This window comes from Penaeus monodon, chromosome 20, assembly GCF_015228065.2.
Source record: "Penaeus monodon isolate SGIC_2016 chromosome 20, NSTDA_Pmon_1, whole genome shotgun sequence".
Taxonomy (NCBI): domain Eukaryota; kingdom Metazoa; phylum Arthropoda; class Malacostraca; order Decapoda; family Penaeidae; genus Penaeus; species Penaeus monodon.
In genome coordinates, this window is record NC_051405.1 from 39,853,379 (window position 1) to 39,853,588 (window position 210).

Below are 210 nucleotides of genomic sequence, written 5' to 3' on the forward strand. Positions count from 1 at the left end.
CAGGAACTTTGCAGTAGCATGTTTGTCCGTTAATTGTTGTATTTACTACTGTGTACCCAGGTTGCTAAAGAGAGATTGCAATAAGAAGATTTTTTTTTGAATGTGCATGTATATCATAAATGCAAGATATTTATGCAAGGTATACGTATTTTTTATTTGTTTCGTCATGAATGTATATCTATTTGTCTTTCTCTCTCTTTATCTGCCAGC

General features: G+C 32.4%; 1 protein-coding gene across 2 annotated transcripts in view; it reads right to left on the reverse strand.

Annotated features, from left to right (window-relative positions):
- The window catches only part of LOC119586075, a gene marked incomplete in the record, with an annotated part of 15,749 nt that overhangs the window by 13,815 nt on the left and 1,724 nt on the right, over positions 1 to 210 (reverse strand). For both annotated transcript variants that reach the window (XM_037934774.1, XM_037934775.1), the window contains 1 exon segment: positions 1 to 64. In XM_037934774.1, the coding sequence (XP_037790702.1) occupies positions 1 to 64 (64 nt within the window).